This window comes from Odontomachus brunneus, unplaced genomic scaffold, assembly GCF_010583005.1.
Source record: "Odontomachus brunneus isolate Ranch 3 - 2012 unplaced genomic scaffold, Obru_v1 Obru_scaffold_080, whole genome shotgun sequence".
Classification (NCBI taxonomy): Eukaryota; Metazoa; Arthropoda; class Insecta; order Hymenoptera; family Formicidae; genus Odontomachus; species Odontomachus brunneus.
This window is the reverse complement of record NW_022639530.1, coordinates 359,405-379,923: the sequence shown is the minus strand read 5'-3', so window position 1 is coordinate 379,923 and position 20,519 is coordinate 359,405. Positions and strand designations below refer to the sequence as shown.

Below are 20,519 nucleotides of genomic sequence, written 5' to 3'. Positions count from 1 at the left end.
AGGCGTGCGGAGGCCTCACGGCACTCGGAGGGACGTCGGAAAATGCGAACGATCCTCTTGGCACCCCTCCAACCCGCCGCGGATAGATAACGGCGGAAAAGGGGGGGGGGGAAAGAGAGGATGGGCGCGCGTCATGCATCACGCGAGGCGTCCGGTGCATCCAGCGCATCCGGATGCAGCGTACGCGAAAGGAGAAGGCAGACGGAGACTCCGGAGGTAGCAAAGAGAACGAAAGGGCAGAGAGGGTGAGCAACGACGGAGTGGGTGTCTGAAGGAGGAGGCTGGAGAAGGATGGCTCACCGTGCATCAGCCCGCTGTCTTCGCCAGGATGCAAGCGAGATGCGACGCGACGCGGCGCGCCAACGCGTTATCGGTTACACGCTCCCCCGCGCGTGTGCGCGAACAAATACGCGGGCTGTACGTTGCTTCCTTGTCGAAACTTTCACGCCCGAAGCTGCGATACGAGCCGCGAGTCGAGTAAACGACAACACGGCGCTGTAGATTCGCGCGCGTCACCGCGGAAATCGCGCGATATCCGAGTAGAGATGTGACTAGTCGAGCTGATCCAGGAACTAGTAGCTAGCTAGTACAAGCTAGATCAACCCTGACATTCATTTATGTGCTTGAGTAACATCGTACATTCATTAAACATATATTGTCAAAAGAATTGGTTTAAAATTTATTCACTCATCGTAAGTATTATAATCATTGTCTCCTTTTGTTTTATTTGTAACATGATTTTCATGCATGAATTTTATTGTTTCTTTATTTTTATTTACGTATCACATTTTATGGGGTTATAAAATAGCATAGAATAATTATAGACATAGAATAATTATAGACATAGACTAATATATAGAATATATTATAGAATAACATAAAAACTTGACATCACAACTCTACCCTTTTCAAAATTAAATTATTATAGACTATATATATATCAGTCTTTTTTATAGTCATTAGTCTTAAAATTTATTGATTGATTCATTATAAAGAAAAAACTTCACAACATAAAGAAATAAAAGTGTAGTTTTGAGGTCAATTGATCAGTGAAGAAATAGACGCGTGATTGTAGTAAAATAGGAACATTACACCAATACATTCGTCTGCTTATTGAAATTCAAGTCAAACTCAAATTAGGGTTAAATTCCTTAGTTTGTTTTTAGTTCATTACTTACCGTTTATTCACTAAAATGTGAAATCGATTTTGTAATCGATAGTCGTTATACGTTTCAAATATTATAGATAAAATGACGTCTTCTATTCTAAAGATATATAATTTAATTTTTATACTGTCATTAACATTTTAGAGTTGGAGTTTAAAATTGAGTTACGTTATTTCATGAAAATCTTCAGAAATGAGCGTTATATTACTAGCCGGCAAGCGGCTATGATTTTTCATCTCATAACTGCAATTTCTTTTGCCATCAGTGAACTTATTTATAAAGTCATTAAGAAAATTGAGTGGCTAGCAATATTAGATACAAATTTACTGCTTTGTGACTAGGCAGCCACAAGATTCAATTTGAGTACCTTTGCAAATTGATGGCGCTCGAGAATAAAATGTACAAAGAGTTGTTAAATCTTATTAGTATTTTTAGTCATGCACACGCTCATGTGTGAACGAATCTAGTTGAAAAATTCGAGAAAAGAAATTAATAGTCTGTAAATTAAAAAATCTTCTTTAGGTACGGCCTTGTTGGACCTGATAAATTATGATTTTAAATAATTTCTTGTCCCGACTGATTCGACTCGCTGACTCCAGAGCAGCTCTTTACGACAAAGAAATGTACGAGTGCTATTAACGAGTGCTGGAAATGGCTGTTGTCGTGTCAACTTACCTTTCGACTTGGCTCGCCGCGACAGAGCTCCCACAGAAGGCAGAGAGCCAGGGACGATATGCCCGTTTCTTTGGCGAAGGTGGCCAACGTCGACGACACCAGGGCCAGCAGCAGAGGAAATGGCGATCTGGTGCGATTACAATGGGCCGAGTACGTCAGGAAAGATGTCAAGGTCAGGAAGCAGGCAAGAAGGTCGGCACGTCCGACTATACCGGCCACAGCCTCACTGTGAATGGGATGGACCGCAAACAGGAAACCCGTGATCGCGTGCGCGAGATTGCTCCTTCCTGGCAGGACCTGTGGAGTGTAATTGCGGATATCTCGTAAGGTACACATGTAAACGTCTCGCGAGACGATCCTTCAAGTGATGGGTTAATTAACTCCACCGTTAATTAACTGTACTTCGCTCGATCCAAATTTCAATTTAATCACTCGCGGAACATACCGGGGATATACGAAGGTAACGATCCGCTCCAAGAATTCAGAATTATGTTAAAATTTATAGATTTAAAAACTTTGCCTCAAATTTAACATATTTTGCATATTCTAAAAGGTCCACTTAAATTTTCGTGTTAATTTAACACAAATCAGGTATGTTAAAAAACGCAAATATTATGCCAAGAAATGAACACAAGCTATTTTGAAGCAAATTTTATAAAAAATTGATTTAGAATGTCATATATAACATAAAAAATGTTATTTTCACACTAACAAAAAAATATTCTAATTATCATTCCTTTTTTATTGCATAATTTTCAAGAGCAGTATTATCTATGATTCTAAAATCTTTTTAATCATATGCTGTTTAGAGAGAGAGAAATTGAATTGATTCAATTTTTTTATATATTTAAATTGCCACATATAGAATTGAGAAACTCTGGCTCTTGAGAGTCGTCTACTTCTTACTTACTACACCATTTTTATTTTGACTGTAAGCATACTTCAAATTGTATATATCGTAAGTCGTAAGATGACGAGAACATAATTTTTTGATAAAATTAATATCCATAATATGTTAATCTTAGAGTATAAAATGTACAATTTTAACAAGTTGTTACTTGAACACACGTATATTAAATAATATTCTAAAATAACACAAACATATGTTAAATTGACACACTAGTATGTATAATGTACTTTAACTTTTGTTAATATCAAAATTACTTTAAAAATGTAAAGTTTTTAAAATAATTATATTAAAACAACTCAAAATAATATATCATTTCTGCATGACATAAAAATTGTCAAGCTATGAAGTTGATATTAATACATTAAAACGTCACGAAAGAAATAACATACCAGTTCTTTGTTACTTTTACATTGAAATAATAATAAAAAATTGATAACGTGAAGAAATTTAAGTATTTATACGCAAAATTTTCTACAGTGTAATGTTACGTGTGCGTATATCTCTGAAAACACTGAATATAAGTCTCAATTTATTTTAATGTGATAACTAACTTGTACTAAAATATTTAAGTATTAAAACGAGAAATATTATAATTATTTGAAAATTTTACAATATTGAAATTTGTTATATTATATATATACGTTTACAATAAAAATTTATAAAAAAACTTCGATATTATAATATGTGTTTATATATGGTAATATATAAAAAAACTATGTAAAATGTGTATATATATATATATATATATATATACATTTTGCATATTATTTATATATATATATATATATATATATATACATTTTACATATTATTTATATATATATATATATATATATATATTTATATATTTATATATATATATATATATATATATTTAGATTTATATATTATATTAAAATATTGAGATAAAAAAAGAGAATATAGTGACCAAAGCAATCACGTTCGCCGATGATATGGCGAGTGATGGGATTTCCGAGAACACGGCCAAGATATCCAAGTCAAAATATAAAAGGGACATCAGATATGCAAAAATGTAGAGGAGCACAATTTGTAGTATTATGTACAAGACTTGGTAATCGTCGGCTGCAGTCATCGGCGGGGATATTCGAAAATTATACGATCCGATGCACATTTGCAATAAAGGGATATCGAGGATGACGAGCGTCGGGTGGAATTTCGAGCAGGAAAATTGTATAAATGTCGCATGTTTTTTTCCGCAGAAAATCGGAAGCACGCGACGAAACAACTTGGAAGCAGGAAAACCGATCGAGATCGAGAATGTGACGGAAGCGTAGGTTCACGAACTAACGGCGAACTAACGAAAGATATTAACGATACGCGTAACTCAAAACGCCGCTCAGGCTACGTAGAAGTAGCTTCATTAATACACTTAGACTCAGTTAATTAGCGTGACAGTTTCATTACTCAGCAAAGTGCTGCGTGTATTAAATTAACGCGGCTTCTCATACTTGCCGCAGCTCCTCGCGCCCATAATAACGCGCTAAAACGATTCGAGTTGCTAATGAACTTATAAAACGGTATGCAACTTTGATATTATTGCTTATTTTTCATGATGCTAAGAAATTGCGCTAAGGACTCGCTCGCATAGAATCCGCGAGGCTGTAGCCACCTGCGTTACGTTTCCCTCTAGTGCGACCCGACTTTCGCTCTGTTCTTGTTAAATTTCCATTCGCGAAAGACTTCTCGTCGGTACTTTTGATTTATCTCTGGCTCGTTCCTCCGAAACTTAACCGAAGCCACGATAACTAAATTATTCCACTTCGTTCGCGCGATACGCGCTATTAACTTTTATTTTGCTCGGCGTAAATATAATTAGGCTCGATCCATCGGCGTGTGTACGATTGCATTTTATTTGGTTTAGCACATATATAATTTAATTTAATTTAAACCAGTGCAGTTATAATTAAATGTCGTGTCGTTCGGCGCATGCATAATTAAATCGTAAATGCCGCGATTCCTCAGAGCACTTGGACACGCGGAAGTTAAATACTCGCTAGGAATTAAAGCACGGTGACCGAAAGAGACGTTGTGAAATTAAAGTCTCAGGGACGATAGGATCCACGTCGCGGCCCTTTTGATCCTCAAACGTATCCGGAAGTTCTGTTTGAGATTTTCGTGTGCCCGATCTCCATCTAGATTCATGCTCTCATGTTCGCCCTATGGCGCTTTTGAACTAAGAGGGACCTCGCACCAACTAAAACGAAGCGACGTCGTAAAATTAAAACCACAGTAGGCTTATGTCGAAGTTAAACGGGCTCTCTCTCTCCCCCCCTCTCTCTCTCCCTCTCTATCTCTCTCCTTGCACTCAAGGCTGCCACCGACAATTCTCCAGAGATGTGCTCCCGTGGATCAAACAAAAAGGATCTCCATGGTTTTATTTCGGATATAAAACGAACCGAGTTGCTCAATAATTAGATGGATTCATAATGCGTCTTTTACTGCAAAGCGAACTTTTACTGTCACGCGCACCCTTTCCCTCCCCCCTCCCCCCTCCCATCTCCATTCGACAAAGCTCCGCAAATTAATATCGCAGCAAAGATTACGTTCAGCGCCGTAATATAATTGATGGAAGATGAATTAAGTTGAATGACGGTATTTATCAAGCCTGAATTATGATTAATCGACGGTCACGCGCTCTTTAATACATCGCTAGCAATATCGGCAATGTGCACAAATGGAAAACAACGGCGGTGGAGATGAGATCAGTTTTGTCGACTAATTCCACATTCATTATTATTATTATTTTTTTGCACTGCACCTGGTCTCATCGTTGAAACGAACGCATTCCGCGCTTTGATGTTAATCCGGCATAACACGCCGACTGTTGGACCAGATGAGAAATATAATGCGGACGTTAATGATAATATTCCGGCATCGGACGGACTTTTGAGATTTTATTTCCGGACGGTCATTATGGAACAGAATATTATGAAAACTCCCGTGTGATGTGAACGCTACAGGTGTCACTATTGTTTTCTTTCTATGGCGATGACATAAAATCCGTATTTGAAAGGCGTTACCGCGATACAACTGTTTTCCGACTCACAAGGAAACATATGAAAATGTCCCTTTTATCAGTGTCAACAAGCTTCAGATGTGTAGAGCAGCCAAAAGTAAGAGATATGTGCTTCTTGTACGCGTTTTCTCATGTTTCAGAGTTGGAACGACTTCTCGAAGATAATTCTCGATAAAATTGATATAATTGATATAATGTATTTCAACGTCTCCAAAAAGGTCATGTGGCGACTGAGAGTTTATTTAAAAAATCACATATTTAAAAAATATGCAATTATATTGCAATGATAACATTGTAATACAAGAAAAGCATCAAAGACAATAAAACTTTTATCTAAAGGATTTTTTATATACCTTATGATTCTCTCAAAGATATTCACTCATAATCAATTTGACCGAATTTCTTGCAAGTAATTGTCTCGACTACAAAATGTGCGAGAAAATATATACAAAAAATATATAACGTTTTATATATTAGCTTATGTTAACTATTTGCTTACAAAAATTAGAGTGAATAAATTGGGATATATGAAATGTGTTAAATTTAACGCAAAAATTTTTGCAGCATGTGTAAAAGCCTGTCAACACCGGTGAGTGGCAGCTTCACACATATGTATTCCCTTATCAGTGAATGAAAACTTTCTCAATTACAGTGATAATTATGTGTGTGTGCATTCACATACACACAAAAGTATGGTTTGTTTCGTATCACGGGATGAAATCTCAGATGAAATCAGAGATGATGTAGATGTAGTTACTCACCTTTCTGGCGACCCTGACTACGAGGACAGTGCAGCCGGCGTGCAACGCCACATTCACCAGATGATAGCCCCAGGGTTCAAGACCACCCAGAAAATGATTCAGACGGAAAGTGGCCACGCAGAGCGGTCGATAGCTACCGTGCGAACCACGCTCCGTCAGCGGTGTTCCCCAGAAGTCATTCTCGAGCAGCCGGTACCACGGCGTGCTCGACAGCAGGTCAGGATTCGTCAGGATGGCTCTTCTACAACATCAAAATGACAGTCTCGAATTATTTATCAGATTATCTTTGAATGAGAGGTAGACAAAGGAGGAGTGAATTACTAATAATCGCTAATAACTCAAACGTACACAGAAATGGATATTGTATATGAAAATGAGACATTGCTTCTTCTCGGTAGCCTTATCGCGTCAAAGCCTTGTTACATAAAGTGTTCAGTAAATAGCTGTTTCAATAAATAGCTGTCAAAATTTTACTTTAAATGACGTTCGACAAATTTCATTTTCTAATCAGTGTCTATCAAATCAGATATCGGTTACAGATTTAAATTGTTTGTATTATGCGTTTCCAAGTCGTAATTTTAGACTTTCTAATCCAATGTCCGACTTCCTAACATCTGCACTGAGAAAATACACTTTAAAATTTATTTGTAGGATATAAAGTTTATTTCTATAAAAATGAAGTTTATTTCTGTAAATGAACTTTATATTTTACAAATAAATTTTCAAATACTTTTTTTTAGTGTGTATGCGCAAGAGGATCAATGTATGTATGTTTAACATACATCAGGATTGAAAATCTACTTTGCGCTTTTCAATTATAGAAAGTGACACAAAATTTGTAGGTTCTAAAATTTGTAGGTTCTAAAAAGGACTTCTCAGCAGAGTTAGTAGGTAAAATAGAATCAAAAGAAGTTGATATAGGCTTATCAAAATAGAGTATCAAAGTAGGTGTTAAATGAAATATTGAGGTCGAAAGTAAGATAAAAATTTCGACTCGGGTTGAAGTAGAGGTGCTCTACGATTTGTACATATAATATATGTAATCATAGTCAAACACCCTTCCCTCAGTTATTGTAGCTTAGCTATGTTGAATATTGAACGGCGAAATCCGCAGGAGCTGATACGCAATTTGAATTTATTAGCCCGGCTCGATTCACTATGGGAACAATAAAATCGGCTATAGGAACGACAGAAATAAACAAAATCAGTTTTTCAACGCGTCGTGATTCGCGTGTAACTTAATCAGATTGTGATAATATAACCCGTGCCGGGTTACATTCGCAAAACCGTATTAAAAGGTGAAACATCGATTTATTATACGCAACGCAATTCGATCCGCGGCGTTAAAATAAAATAAGCCGTTTCAATTTGGCCTACTCTATGGCTTTGTCGTGTAATTTAATACGGGACTTTCAACATTTCGGTCAGTTCATCGTGTTAACCGCATCAACCGAGATTCTCGGGCCGAATGCCAGCGACAAATCATTCGGTGGCATTTAATAAACCATTTTTATCTCTGTCCGTGAATTAATTACTCAGACACGGACACGCTCTGTGCGCGCGTGTATTAGTTGCCAGAAACAATTCTCGCTCGTTATCGATCGGCCGCTCCCTATCAGTGTGCAAATATCGTCGCATCGACGTATCCGGACCTCGCTCTCTTCCCCTGGGAAATAAAGTCGAAAATTAATTAAAAAATATCACATTTATTTGACAGAATGTTTAATTAAATAGCGATTACGTCATACTTGCTTTAGCGTTTTAATATAAAATGTTACTGTGGAACGCGCGAATGAGCGGAAGAGAGACATGTGTGGAATTGAGCGAACAAATTTTATAACCGCGTAAACGTTAAAACTCCATGTAAAAATTAGAAGGGTCCTCGAAGTCGCCGAGGTAATTTCCCTCAAGTTCCGCCGGTATTCCGCGATTACGTGTACACGTATATCAATTCCTGAAGATCTGGTCGTGCTCGCGCCGAGCAAGATTCCCCGATCGCATTTTAGCCGACTCCAAAGCACACAAACTTACTTCACGAAACGAACGGAACGGGGCTGAAGGTAACGCAATTAGTCGGACGTCGCTTATATCGGGCGCTCGTTATTATCGCCTACTTCGCTGGCGGAGCAATCGTACGTGCGCGCTCGGGCCAAGATCACACACAATCGGGGGCTGTGCTGGCCTACGAAAACGGTTACGACGGCGATAGTGCTCCGGCGAAACGGCCTTATCGCCCGACCTTATATCGCTGGTCGCGCGCGCGCGCGCGCTCTCTCTCACGCGGCTACATCTGTATATTTCTACGTGTAAGAACTGCAAAGTGTGTTTCGAGCACTTCATGAACTTAGGAGCGCCGACAGTCTTCCACGAAAAAGCTGCCGGAACGACAACGTCGTTCGCGTAATCCGTGAGGATCGCGATGGCGCCGTTTACCTGGCGCCGTGCTTTTGTCTCTTTATCGTCGCCTGAATGGAGAAGCTATCGGTTCACCTGCTTGTGAACCGAGAGATGATACGATAATTTACAATATTAACCGTTTTATTCTGTTGGTGAGGAGGGAGAAGCATGAAAAGAAAAAAGGAAACGGAAAGAATCTCGGCGAGTCGCGCGTCCGGAGCTGTCTCTCTTGGTGACAGCGGCATCACGGACAGCATTAATCCGGCCGATTGTACGACAAAATAAGTAGAAAATAACGCGTGCAAATAGACATAGGACAAACAATTTCAGTGGGGAAACGCGCACGTAAAAGGGGTTATTCCGAGGTAGTAATATGAAGAGCACACGCTCTAATATTTTTATTCGTACTTTATGCGGCGCTAAATGAAAGTAGAAGCCGTTTGCCGATGCAATTATTTGAGCGATCGCGACGTTTCGCAGCAGCGGGCTACGGGTTTTATATAGAGGGAGAGAACGAGAGCAACAGAGAGAGAGAGAGAGAGAGAGAGAGAGAGAGAGAGAGAGCACATGCCTTTTTCTTTCTTTATAGCGAGCGATAAACCTGCCGAATCGATGGCAGTTATCGAGTATGGTTTATAAGGCAATCGACACGCAACGTGGGACGATAACATCGCTCTTGCATTACATTTTCCATTGTAGACGTCTTATCGCTGCAAATAGAAGATGTAAAGAAATAATGCCACGCGGTATTGAAACGCGGCTCTTGCCTTCTCCCTTCAACCAAACTTCTACCTCGAAATTTGCGGTATTATAATATACGTTTCGACAATTTGATGTAGCAAAATTGAAATTAAGGTGCGGAGTGTAAATTATTCACAGGATGCTCATTACTCACATAATTTCCTTATGAAAGTGGACAATTTCTTCTAAGCAAAACTGTTAAGATAGTAATTTTCGAAATACTTTTCAAAAATCTTTTTGCGAACTCTACGTTCGACGACGTGGGAAATCAATCAGTAATATTAGACTTTGCGTATCGGTGCATCAATGTAAATCTGAAAAGTGCAACCGAATTTTATTCAAGGTTTCTTTATATTTTTTTTCTTTTTTTTACAATAATTTCACCCATCATTTTACATACAAAAGTATTAAGATGAAGTTATCGATTGAGAAGAATATTTTATGAAATATTTCAAATTTTTGTGTACCGAAAGGTGTAAGATAGAAGAAAGATAAGATAAGAAAAGATAAGATAAGAGAATTAAAAATATCTTGAAAATAATATTTATATTATGGTAGTTTTACTTCAGTACTTTTATAATCACAGAAATTGATTTTTGTTAGAAAAACCACACGATTCCATCTAAAAAATTGGCAAATTTTTCTAAAGACATTCCGAGATTAAGTGAACGTTGCCATCTTTTTCTCCTCTTAAAACTAAATAACTTTTGTTTGACACATTTTTGTCTGTCTTGTTTTTTATCTTGTCTTGTTTTTGAGATATTTGAAGTATGCAATTAAAATGGGACATCCTATGTTTATACATACACACACACATGTGTGCGCACACTAGAGAGAGAGAGAGAGAGAGAGAGAGAGAGAGAGAGAGAGAGAGAGAGAGAGAGAGATATTATATTGAATATTGAAAAGTCCTTGTAACTAACGATCTCCCTCAACATTTCCATTAAGGAGAAATTGCCAAATTTGTATAAAAAATAGCGTTATACAACTGAGTGGGTGCGAAATAGTTTACATTCCTTATACATTCTGAGAGCACTCACCCCGAGATAATTTACCGTCCCTTACAGAAATCGTAGAAGTTGATATGCAAAGAGAGTTTCCAATTACGACTGTGCTTTTGCCTTAAGAAATCCTTTTTTACCTTCGCAAAAAGACATAATTGAGCGTTTACGTAACACAAATCCGTTTGTAGCTCAAAGAAACGAGGAAGACTGCTGTAACGCAATCGTTCCGTGGCGCGGTTCGCGAAATGAATAAATCTAAACGATAACATTTCGCATTACGTGGATGCGCTATGGTGCAAGTTCATTTGTACTGCAAAGCAGCATGAAGAGAGCCCGTCATCGCGAGTCACTTTCAATTGCCTCTCAACGGGATCTCTTCCGTGCACGCATTTCGCGAAATTATACGTCGCGCGTTCAATAATCCGTTATTTTCGCCATCGCTTTCATCCAATTAATGCGCGCGTTGCTGAGCGCTGTAAAAAAGATTTGTAAAAAATACGCTATCACTCGTTACGCCTCGTCGAACTTTTTCTTCGTCGGATCGCATAGACGATCCTCCGCGTTCGAACGAGGCGTTCTAATCGACGACCGATCAATATTCATGGGTATCGATGAGCTCGATATTTCAGTTCGTCTCCAGATTCCGATACGAGAAGCTCTATGCACACACACACACACACACACACGCGCGCGCGCGCGCGCATACACTCGATCGCGCCGTTGAAAAAAGCGGGACGTAGCCACCGTTAATTTTCCGTCGAACAATTTTGAGCGCCGCTGCCTCCGACAAGCTATTGCTAAGTAATGTTTTTTATTTTTTTCTCGGATATTACACCCGCGTATAGTCTGACTACACTGTAAAAAATTTCGCGTACAAATGTTAAAATTTCTTCCTGCTACCAATTCTTGATTATTATATTATGTGATATTATACTTGATTATAATGTAATATTAACATACAACTGATAATTATTATATTACAACTGATATATATATTTTCGTGACGTTTTAATGTGTTATATCAGTCAACTTTATAAACAATTTTTATCTGTCATTTACAAATAAAATATTATTTCGAGTTATTTCAACGCAATTATTTCAAAAAATCAACATTTTTTTATTTTAAAAGTTTTTAAAATTACATTGATATAACAATATTTGATCTGACTAACAAAAAAGTTTCATTAACAAAACTTAAAATACATAAGACATAGTTGCGTATTAATCTAATTTGTTTATATTACTTCCACCTACGTAAGTGTTCAAATAATACTTGTAGTGTCCAAACTTTATATTCTAATATAGACTAACACATCATAAATGTTAATTTTATTGAAAATTTATGTTTCCTTCTTATGATATGATATGAAGTATGTTAATAAGAAATAATATGAAGTATGTTCACAGTTAGATTACAAATAGTAATAGGTAAGGTAGGCAACTCTAAGGGCCGGTTTTTCAATAATAGTTTAAACTTAGATTTTAACTTAAACTCTGTTTAAACAAAACAAACGCATTGTTAAAATAGAATTTAAATTTGAATCCAAATTTAAACTGCTATTGAAAAACCAGCCCTTAAGAGCCAAAGTTCCCGAGTTCGATTCCTATTCATTGTTTGCCAGTTTTTTAAGTATATATATATATATATATATATATATATATATATATTGAATTGAAAAATTAAATACCATATCATTAAAATGATTTTAGGTAAAATCTTAAATTCATAACATATTCCTTAAAAACAATACACAGTAAAAAAGAAATAATAATTAAAATATTTTCATCGGTGTAAAAATAATAATAATTTTTTGGTGTTACATCTGACATTCCATATATATCAACTAACACAAAATTCAATTTAAGATAATGCCTGCGTTGATTCTTTGTATTAATTTTTTTATATATTATATTTGTGTTTTTCTTAATATATCCGCTTGGTGTAAAATTAACACGAAAATTTAAATGGATTTTCCGAGATATGCGAGATTTTAAATTTGATATAAAATTTTTTACTAAATATAGAAGTATTTACTTTTTTATTCAATGGTTTTCTCTCGTGAAACACATCGCGAATGTCACGCTGATTTCATTCTCAATCTCATCTGGCAGATCCTACGCAAAATCCAATGAATGTTATTTCTCTTTCGTCGAAACACGTGAAGGTATTCTTTTGAAAATTCTTTTCTTTCATCCGCTTCTTTTGCCTGAAATTCGAACGCAGAGCGTCGTAATTTGTAATTGTGTAATTACCACCGTAATAATAATAACGCCGCAGCAATTTGCAAACAATTGAAACGATTTCGCGACGGAAATATTGCGCGCCACGCATTCAAAATATCGCATTCTACGCGCTTTGATTTGACGCATGAAAAATTCATTTGCACCGTGTTCCGCCGCGATATAGTATTCATTTGCAATCAGAGACGCTATTAATCATCGAAATTATGTAAAATTATCGAAATGTGATAACGGCAATTTAATGAACGCACACATTATTGGGATAGAGTTTCTCATTAGGTCAATTAAATAACCGACATTTAAATATTTAGACATTACACGACACCAATATACACTCAAAAATACATATTCTCCGGCCTCGTGTCACCTTCGTCGCCCACCTGCCTGTCTGTCTGCCTCCCTCCCTCCTTCCCTATATTAATCCACGAGTGAATTTCGCGTCACGTCGCGTCGCGTCCGTACGAAAATCTCTTGCGCGGTTCTGAACGTCGCGCGTTTTACGCGCGACACCAAATTACTTTCTTGTTAGCCGCTCCCACACAATTCCCGTCGTTTTTCCCGAATAATTTGTTATGCCGGAATGAGTTTGTTCGCGAAGCTGTGGCTCGTCCTCATGTACGAGTAATCGAGATTGCACGCGCTCTCGGCGCTTTCGTGCGCGGTGCGAGCTTTTTCGTTCACCGGAGCTTTTGGCCGACGTTGCCACCGGCTGGCGGCTCACGTGTAATGAAAATTTGTAAAATCTCCCGGCGAGAGGCGCGAACGACGGTCCGGGGTGGGAGCCATCAATTAATGCCCCATTCATGTCGATTGCAGCATTCTGAAAATTCGCGCCGGTGTCGTCGCGCCCGCCTCGTTTAGGAGTTATTTTTCTGCCGCTGCGACGCTCCCCGATTTTCCGCCTCGGCTGAAGCAAGGCCGGTCGCCGGGTATAAGTCGCTCCTTCGCCGCCTATACATCTCTGCAATTGAATTCGCGGGAAGAGAGGGGAAAGGGGCGCAAATCCCCGTCGCAGGTCCTGAATTTTGACGTGGTTACGCAACCGAGCGTTGGTGCACGTAGGCGGAAGATGGATGGAAATGGGGCGGAAATTTTGGGAGGCTTCCGCGAAACAAATGATGTTTGTGATGTATGATCGTTTATCACGTCCGATAACCTCCGAATGTCCGACAAACGAGAACTCGAGCTAAGGAAAAGTGTAACCGCGCGACAACGCACAGTTCTTCCGCACGTAAGAGTGTCTGACGCAACGACATGACAACGTGCACGTGTGCAAGTAGAGCACATCAACCTAAGCAAGATGGCCCTTACCTTTTTTTAAACAAATTTTAAGATATCAATAAAAGAAGATTAGTAAATCAGTACACGTGACGTTGTGGGACAAACTCTGTAGATCTCATTGAAAATGACTGAAATTTCCCATAAAGCATTCGGATATATACCATGTATATTTTATGTATATACATTTATGGATACTGAATATACTATATACATATGTATGTACATCTATGATGCACTATACGTGCAATGTATATCATAACTTGTGTATATCCATTCTGTTTATTCTTATATATAACACATATGATACATATATTCAAAAATTGTCAAAATTTAAAGATATATATATATATATATATATATATATATATATATATCATATGTGCATATTTTATTATTTATTATAACATATTTATACATATTTATATATATGCATATTTTGTGTATATCATTTTTATTATTTTTTATTTATGAAACTTAATTCACCCGTACGACAAGCAGTCGCTTGTCCTTTTATTGATCGTAGTCATTAATGTTTAAATTCAATAATTGAACAAGAACTGATTATGCAAACAATTTATGACAGTATCCTTATAACTTATGTTTATATATCTGTGTAAATGCAACAAATATACGCTTTTATTTTCTCCCATATAAAATTGTGAATATTTTTTATGTGTATATATTTGTTCTATAATGTACAAATAATGTTCTGTTGTATGTACTGTACATGTCTTGTTGCATGTATTTTATACACACGAATTATATATTACAGAACATAGTATGTATATTACAGAACATAGTATGTATATTACATATATTACGTATACATATTATGTATACTATGATATATATTCATGTAAATATATATATACTACATATATGCATTAATTGGGTATATAACATTGCGATACATAATATTGTATATGTGTATTGTACTATGTACTGTAATGTATATCCGATTCATGTATATAAAATATATATATGTGCAAAGATATTTGTACATCATGGACAATATACATATGTACAGGAAATATTCAGTGTTGTATGAGTTGCGACTGTTTTTTAACGATTCACGATCGAAAAACAATTGTCTACGTCATCGTTACTCCATTTCCAGCTGTCAGCCGATATCTATCACTGAGCAAGATTGCTTAGAAGCAGTCTTTCTCAGCTACTTTCGATAAGCTCGTGCCTACATAGATCATCTTACAACGTCACGTGCACTGATTTGCTGGTTTTCTTTTATAAATATCTCAAAATTTTATGTGGTTGTTTCCAAAATGATAGGAGTCTTTTTGCTCAGATTGACATGCTCTACTTGCGCACGAGTGTTGTCGTGTCTTGCGTCGAATACTCTGTAAAGAACTTACAAAAAGATTTCGTCGTGCCCGTTTTATATTTATGCGCGATCCACTGCATACTCCCCGCGCGAGCCTTTCATTTGACTTTCATTCTCGTAACTTCGTTCTTCTTGTAAAGTTGGCGAGAGATGACGCGGCGAAGTTAATTCATCACAGGCCGGAGCGAAACGGCAAGGCCGACGTCGAAATTTAATCTCGATAATGAACGTGCGGTCGCAAGCCGAGACGGTCGTGCAAGCGTTTAATGGCGCGTGTAGATCTGCGAGATACATTCGACGATTTAGAGATCGATCACCTCTGTCAACGGCAGTTTCGCACGTGGCCGATTTTCATGGCGACGTGGCATTCGCATGGGCGCGCTACGCGGAATTATTTCTTTGGCATTCGCGGGAAATAAAGACGCCGTCATGACGCGATGTGTATTTGCACAGCACGATCGTGTACAACGCTCACGATAACGCGCGTGACGTTAATGAAGTTCGTCCGGGAGTGCACGAAGGATGATGAACGCGATTTTTCGTCGTGAAGTTAACTTTCGTACCTAGCACACGGGATTGCGTGAGTGTCCGCTCTCTTTACACCTCGTAATCTGAATTCTGCTTTTCTACGAATGCCTCCGTATATCCTTAACTGCAGTTCCGGAAAGGTCCACTCTCCGATTCTCACGAAATTCGGTGAAACAGTCCAAAATACTTAAATAGACATATCTGAAAAATCCTCTGGCGCAATTAAAAATTAACTGAGATAACTTTGAAATAATGGTTGTACTTATATCATAGCAATGATACAGTTAAATTAGATTTCTGCGAGGTAGAAAGTGGGGGATAAAAAGCGCGCCGTTGCTTTCTGTTTATAAAACATGTTATTTGAACTTGTTTCAATTCCCATGCAGATTTTTCTGGTATTTTTCAGGTATTCATCTGTAGTATGCAAGCTTTTGGAAATAACTACACAGAGAGAATATTTTTAGGAGTTTATTTTTCCATATAAATTCTTTTCAATTTTACTATATTTTCAATGGTTCAGGAATAGACTGTCAATAAGTAAGTCAGTCACACACAGTAAGGACTGTTTTGCTAAGAAACATAGTAAATTTCAGCAAAAACACAGTAGATTTTGCTAAAATAGCAAGTGTTTTAATGTAATGGCACATTTTAGTTGCTAAAATATAAGTAGTATACATCAGATGAAAGAATAGTGAATTAAAATATCGACCTGTTATTATAAGATCTGTATATGTACATTATTTTAACATTATCTCAATAATGTTTCATTTATGTAAAAAAAAACATTTAGATATGTCCATTTAGAACCATTTCACTGAATGTCATCAGAATCGGAAGGTGGGCTTTTTTTCGGAACTACAACCGTATCTTTCACAGATAACGATCACCGATCATATGTATGTATAGAATTTTCATTCGAATTTGTAACTTGTAGAGTAATGAAAATTAATGTTTACATTAATAAAATACGCTATAGCAGAAGAAATAATAATAGCACGTATAGGTTGATAAAATAATGCAAGTAATAAATATGAACGAAACAAATAAAATGACAAGAAACAGTGTGTGTAAAACAGTGTGTAAAAAAGAATTACACATAAGTAAAACAGAATATATTCCTTTTTCAATTTCGTACTATTAACGCCGACGCTTGTTGACTTTTGCACGAAAGTCCACCGAGCAATCAGCGCGTTACGCCCATGTGAGCGGCTGCGCCTCACGAAAGGGAGAAAAGAACGTAAGCGACCTCCTTTCCAAAAGGCGGAGGGCAAACGTCACCGAAATGCCTCGTTCTGATAATCTCCGGGTAAAAGGAAAAAAAAAAAAAAAAGAAAAACCAGACGACGTCGCGGCGTGTTCTTCACGTGTCGCGTATGACAAATGTAAACGTTCGCGGGTCGACGAAGCCATTAGGGAGGCGAGTGTAGTCCTGTTGACGCACGTGCACATCGACGTGCGCGCACACACACGTTCGCGCGCATACACGTTCGGGAGCACTTATGACAACGTGCGCGTGACGTTAATGAAGCTCGTCCTGGGGGCTCGCAAAGAAGCGGCGCGACGTCACGTAGAATGGCTTCGGGAACCCAGCAGGACGGGTAGTTCTCCACGTTCTTTCGACTCTTTTGCCCTCTCCCCTCCCACCAGCCATCCAGCCCCAACCGAGTCACTTAATACTCGTCCGACCCCTTTAAGCCTCATCGACTTACGTAAGGCGACGCCGATTCAATTTTCCGCTCTCCTTCCCGTGGAAGGCGCGGGCCGAATCGGAAAGCGCTTAGCGACCGCGGTCAAATTAGAATTATTGGGCACCCCCCTTGCGCGCAGAAATGAATTAATAAATTACAGGACTAGATGGGCCCAGCCGCCCCGCGCACCCTCTTTCTCGTCCGTCGCCGCCGGCGGCGGCGCACCCGCCGGGCGTATAGATACGCCGGCCGCGATATTAAAATCGACCGATGATTAATCTCCACCCGTGGTTTCGTCCGGTTCGCATATAGTGCCCGGGCGCGGTGAAAGAGCCAGAGCTGTGGAGGGGCGGCGATGGCGCGCGATAGAGCGGGACGTAGAGTGGAATGGGTCGGGGAGGTGGCGACGAACCGCGCACGGGAAGAGGTGTTCTATCGATTACACCTAGTTTCTATGGCAAATTGACGTAAGAAAGTGAAGGGTGAGGGGTGTAGAGCGACCCGTCGTTGAGACGGGTTACATTATTAGACCTAACGGCCGATGACATTGCGTGACGCATCCCTCATGTATGTTGGATGTTTCTTTTTATTGCCTTCTCTGTTAAAGGCCTTCGTCGTTTTAACAGGGGGAGTTTCGAGTTCACATGGGGGCTGTTCCGTTTCCCCCCGAATTAATCATGATAATAGCCGAGTCGAAATTTCCGCCCTATTTTCAACCTAACTTTCTAACGTCTGTATATTCTGAAGGATCAGTGTAAGTTTAATACATATAGAAACTAGAGTCCCACTTGACGCCTCTAAACGACAGAGAACGCACGAAATGACACTTGTAGGTTTTAAAAAGAACTTCCCAGCAACGTTAGTAGGTTACAGAATCAAAAGAGTTTGATAGGCTTCAGAATATCAGAGCAGGCATTAAATGGGATACTGAGGTCCAAAATAAGATCCCACAATATATTTTAGAATGGACATCGTCATTTTCTCTATCATATTGGGCATCCTGAGTCAACATTTTAGCCCAACTTTTGATTCAAACTTTATGGTATATTCTGAAGAATCAATATATATTTAATACACATAGAAAATCTTACTTAATGCTTCTAAGTGGTAGAAGACGTATAAAACATCACTTATAGGATCTAAAAAGGATTATTCAACACAGTTAGTAGGTTAAATAAAATCAAAAGAGATAGATCTATATTTGATATAGATTTCAAAGTGTCAATGTAAGCATCAAAGAAAATGTTGGGGTGGAAAGTAGAATCAAAATGTCAACTATATTTACCCGCGTCGAAATTTTTCTATTCGCGAATTGAATTTTCTAATATTGGTATATTCTGAAGGATCAGTACATATTTAATACATGTGGGGGGGGAGAGGAACTGAAGTGGTAAATGGAAGTTTAAGTGACAAAAAACATGCAAAATGCCACTTGTAAGTTCTAAAAGAGGATCTCTTAGTAAAATTAGTAAATTGAATTAAACCACAAAAGTTTGGTATAGACTTCACATAGTGTCGAAATAGACGTTAAATGAAGATTGAAAGTAGAATCAACATTTCTACTCGGATAGATCCTTTAAATTTGTAGTTCCAATTTCACTTGGCTTTAGCATTACTATTGCCATTCTGAGCGGGAGTAAATAATAACCTCTATCAAAATCTTCTCTCCGAGGAAAAATCAAAGAGTAAACGCGAAGAAGACGATTTGTTCCGACCAACAATCTCCGCAGGATTAAAAAAACATGTTCGCGCGTCGTTGCCAAGATCGTAAAACTGTATAAGATGGGATATTTTCTGGCACTTTATCCCGCCAGTGAAGTAACCTGCAAAATGCGATATTGTCGTCGCCAAGATTCGTCGCGAGCCGAAATCCCTCAAGAAAGAAGCAACGTGCTGTTGATCAAGCAGCGTTTAAGAGACAGCGAATCAAATCTAGCGACAACGACGATACGGAACGGCCCAATAAGTCGGCGGAGAATTAAATAAGAAACAGACGAGAGAGAAAAGGCGAAGAGGAGGAAAACAGAGAGAGAAGAAAGAGAAGGAGGTTCTTGTTCCATAGCGAATGGTGTAACGATTATTACGGGATTTTATATTCCTATCTTTTTACATTAGGACGAGCGGTGAGAAAATCGGTTATGCGCCATCGCGCGAACGTAGAGTATTATCGCAAATGGAAATTTTTTGCAACGTGGTGAAAACTTCCGCCGAGCCGCGCGATCTCATAAACTTCTGACCCGCGATCATTTCCATTCCCGGGCTAGGGCGTGCATTTCGATTCGAATGAGACTCGTTAATCCCCCGATAAATAAAAATTCGTATCGATTAGGCAAACCGCGGCAGAGGCAGAATGCTCGCGTTCGCTCGTTAAAAGCCGCGCGCGATAGTAAGCTTCGCTGAATGTATAAAACTACGTTAATCTGAACAACCAAACTGCCCTTTTTCGAAATATCCAACGCATTTAAACTAAATGACGGGTTCCCGCCTTTTTGCGGATATTTCGCTTTCGAGTAGTAAATACCGATTTTTCTTGCAACGTGAACGGCATTCGCGCGATACGCTTTTTTGTGCCCCGCTTTTTTTTCAGTGACCGCTCGGTATGTCGCGCCCCTCGCGATTCGTGTCGAATTTATAATCACTGTCTAAAGCGCTCTCCCGTGATTCTTTTGTCACGCGATATTAGGGAGGAAACGTTGCCGGCGGGTGAAACGCGTCACCGGAGTATTAAGTATTCGCCGGTTAACTTTTTAC

At 38.5% G+C, this 20,519-nt stretch overlaps 1 protein-coding gene across 3 annotated transcripts in view; it reads right to left on the bottom strand.

Annotated features, from left to right (window-relative positions):
* The window catches only part of LOC116847572 (protein O-mannosyl-transferase TMTC2), a 412,543-nt gene that overhangs the window by 185,759 nt on the left and 206,265 nt on the right, over positions 1-20,519 (bottom strand). For all 3 annotated transcript variants that reach the window (XM_032822683.1, XM_032822685.1, XM_032822684.1), the window contains exons 2-3: positions 6,550-6,790; positions 1,842-2,138 (exon numbers count right to left, since the gene is read on the bottom strand). In XM_032822683.1, coding sequence (XP_032678574.1) covers positions 1,842-2,138; positions 6,550-6,790 — 538 coding nt within the window. The remainder of the gene's footprint in view (positions 1-1,841; positions 2,139-6,549; positions 6,791-20,519) is intronic.